General features: G+C 49.5%; 1 protein-coding gene across 1 annotated transcript in view; it reads right to left on the bottom strand.

The window, feature by feature from the left end:
* LOC103745153 (polypeptide N-acetylgalactosaminyltransferase 12) overlaps positions 1–3,178 on the bottom strand; it is a 59,304-nt gene extending 56,126 nt beyond the window's left edge. Inside the window, exons 1-2 of the mRNA XM_017801581.2 lie at positions 3,056–3,178; positions 2,349–2,568 (exon numbers count right to left, since the gene is read on the bottom strand). Coding sequence (XP_017657070.2) covers positions 2,349–2,568; positions 3,056–3,178 — 343 coding nt within the window. The remainder of the gene's footprint in view (positions 1–2,348; positions 2,569–3,055) is intronic.
* Between the last annotated feature and the right edge of the window lie 419 nt (positions 3,179–3,597).

The raw sequence follows: 3,597 nt of genomic DNA, 5'->3' as shown, positions 1-3,597 counted from the left end.
CAAATTTTTATGCTTCTTCCTGTCATCCTGGGCTGAGGGACGAGGTCCCGTTCATCACTGCCTGACCAGGAAAGCAGGGAGGAGCCAAGCAGAGCTGCTGAAGGCATCCCAGGGCCTGGGGCCCCTTCTCTGCTCTGTAAGTGGCCACAGTGAGAGGAAGGGGAGGCCTGGCCTTAGCAAGAGCTGATCCATGAAGGAGGGCATTCTGTCTAGCACTCCTGCCTATGCAGAGCTACCTAATCCCACACACATAAAATAAGCAATCTGACATGTGCTTTTAGATTCACATGTTAGTGAAATGGTGGTATGTGTAGGAGGAAAATTTAGTTTTAAATTCTGACAAAATTTCATACAAACAGAAGTTATTGTTTAACATGACCTAAGTATTCACCAGGCACGAACCCAACACATTCCCATCTTGATAAAATGTGTAAATTTCAAGAGTCATAAACTTCCTTACATAAATTCCTTAAGGTTGAGCCAAATGGCCCAAACTGGCAGCTTGGCTTTTGATTAGGTCTTATCAACTGGTCACTTCCCTGGCTGACATAGACTGGTTACAGGGGCACTTAACTCCTGCTGTGTCATAGTCTGCTCTGGTGGCTTGGCCTTATCAACTGATCACTACAGAGACTGCAGCCTCAACCTGCTGTGCCAAAAGATAACATGCCTGCTCATCCTGAGAGAAAAGCCTCAGGAAGAAGACCCTCGAGTACTCCAAGGACACTGACACCTGACACCAAGCAAATTCCTACAGCTGCTTTCAGCAGAGTTCATATACAAAACCAGATTGTTCTGTCCTGCTGATGTCTGTATCCATGGGCAGCAGAGGCCCTTTGCTATGTTCCTTTGTTAAATAAAAGGAATATATTCCTTGCCTGTTGCAGGTCTGGCTCCGGTTCTTATTTCTTAACTGTAAACTCCTTCCTTTTTCTGCTCTCCTAAATCTGACACACCTCATCTCATTTAATCCACGCAATGATCCTACAATGTAAGAATTACCTACTCTGTTTTATAAGGGACTGAACTAGTTAAGGCCAGAGTGTAAGAGTGGGGATTCAGGCCTACACAGTGATACAGAACCAGGGTCTCCATGATCTCATTTATTTCTCACTAAGACTCTGAATTTACTCAGAAGCGTGAATAAATCCATTCACAAGCGAGAAACTGAGGCTCAGAGAAGACAAGCGACTTGGTCAAGGTGCCAAGATGGTGTGACCAGGTAACAGTAGAGCTTGCCTCAGACCCAGGTGCCCTGACCCCAGAACTCGGTGATCGCTGGTCTCTCTACTCAGCATCAAGTTCCAGCCTGACCAGCAAAGACACTGCTGCTTGTCCACTAGTCCTCACTCTTCAGGGATTTTAGCTGAGCTCACAGCCAGCAGGATAAAGACTGTTATTTCCCAGACTCCCTTGCTGCTAGAGCTGGCTAGGCTACCACATTCCGCCCAGTAAGAGGTAGGAAATCTTCCTAAAAAAAAAAAAAAGAAGAAAAAAGAAAAAGGGCGTGTTCTTGCCCCCTTTTAACTTTTCTGACTGACTAAATGAGAGGGAGACTGAGGAGTCAGCCTGGGTCAAGCAGACTGCGGCTGTACAACCTCTCAGGGGGAGAAACTGTTAAAAGGAGTCAAGACCAGACACACCACACCAGTGACGTGAGAGAGCCTGAATCCCTCTCCTTTGAAGTGTCTGAAAGAGCAGCCCAACACACATGCAATCAGAGCACATCCTCCACACTGTGGTCAGACAGCCCAGAGCACTACCCCAGCAGCTGCTGACCTCACGGTGGCCCAGGATGAGAATCTGGTCTGAAACTGCCCCTAATAATGAAGGCCACAGTTTTTCATCTATTGCCATGTCTTTATTTTCCCTCCATTAGGCCCAGCAGTCCTCACTGCAGCCAGTCACCCAAAAGTCACTGACTGAAGTCATTCCGTGGATACACTAGTTCCAACCAAGCCAAGGCTGTCCTGTTCATGGGCAACAGACACTCTCACCTTCCATCCTTGCCCAGCCTGCCTCTGCCAGCCTGCCTTGCCATTCCTCACACAGCACACTGAACTCTCAGACTGACCTACACCTACTCATCTCTCTGAAGTTCTCTGGGTAGCTCCTGCCAGGCTCTTTCATTAAAGTCCCAGCACGCTATGGTAATCTCCAAGGCCCTCCCTGATCTGGCCAAACTCCCCCTGTGGCTTTACCTCCCATGTGACCTCCCCACTGGCCAATCGCTACTCATTCCAGTTCCTCGTGAAGGTCAGGGGACACAGACAGCCCATCCTCACTGGGCACACTCAACCCCTCCTTCGTCACCTCCTTCTCACCCCAGTCCTTGCCACAGGACTTACCTCTGTCACTGTAGTCATCTACCAGGATAACTTCCTCTAACAGAATGTCTGGGGAGGTCTCCAGGACACTGTAAACTGTCCGAAGGAGTGTTGACCAAGCTTCATTGTAAAATGCTATGACAACAGAGGTACTAGGCAAATTCTCATAATTGTATTTCTTCTCTTTGCACCTGCAAGTGGAACAGCACATCGGGAATGAAGAAGTCAGCATGGATTGGTCCTGGGGATAGAAGGAGGATGGGGACATGGGTCACAACCTACAGGCTTCTGGAAATAATCTCCCAAGGCCCCCTGTGTGCCATAAAGAGTCCCAAGAGACTGTAAGAAAGACTGTAACCACGACACCCAACTACCTCTGCCTGGGAGATACTGGTTTTAAACTGTAAAGCTGTATGTAAATTTGAGCAGCTCACAGAGTAGGCAGAATCAGAGGGAGACTGTCACTCCCCTGCCCTGTAGCAGTCTCATCTGTCCACTCCATTCTAATCCCACTGCCAGGTTTTGCTTGCTCAGACTGCTCCCTCCTCCTGGCAGGTCCTGACCTTTCCTCCATTCTCTCCCAAACTCCCTGTCCCTTTCAAGAGTAGCTCAACCCTGGTCTCCTCTAGGAAGCAAAGCATCTGTCCTGGAGAGCCAGTGGCCACAGTGCTACTCCAGTACCTGGTTCCGTCCGTCTCAACAGGTGCCGCTCATAGTATTTCTGTTACTTGGACTGTGCCCACTTTCCCCAGCATGCAGCAGTCACTACGCCTGACAAAGGTCGAGTGCCGAAGGCTAGAATGTCCTGGGGGAGCGCCGATGGCACTGGGAACCAGCTCTCTCTGCTCCATTAGGTGGCAGCTCTTGTGGATGGGGTTAAGCCCATCCAACCCCAAGGATGGACCCTGACTGACACTCACAGTAGCCACTGAGTTCTCTGTTTAGGGGTTTGCTGTCACTTTCCACTGAAAGCTCCCTGGACAACACAGTACTCTATCCTCAAAGTGACAGATAAACTCAGTGTCATGGGCATAAGGGACAGTGCCTGGAAACTGTCAGCAGGAAGTAGTTGACGGTGAGATGGGAGGACACCAGAAGCACTAGAGCTTAGACACTGGGGCCTGGCCCGGCTATCAGCCAGCTCTGTGAGGAGATAAACATCAGGCCTCTGGCTTCCTGGCAGCCAAGGCAAGGCCTCCACAGATGGCTGAGCAACAAATCAAAGGAGCTAGAAGAGGAGACACTGAGCTAACAGAGAGAAGAGTGGAAC

Source organism: Nannospalax galili, unplaced genomic scaffold (genome assembly GCF_000622305.1).
Source record: "Nannospalax galili isolate Female #2095 unplaced genomic scaffold, S.galili_v1.0 scaffold1663, whole genome shotgun sequence".
In the NCBI taxonomy this organism is placed as follows: domain Eukaryota; kingdom Metazoa; phylum Chordata; class Mammalia; order Rodentia; family Spalacidae; genus Nannospalax; species Nannospalax galili.
The sequence above is the reverse complement of the archived record's forward strand: the minus strand, read 5'-3'. Positions and strand labels throughout refer to the sequence as shown.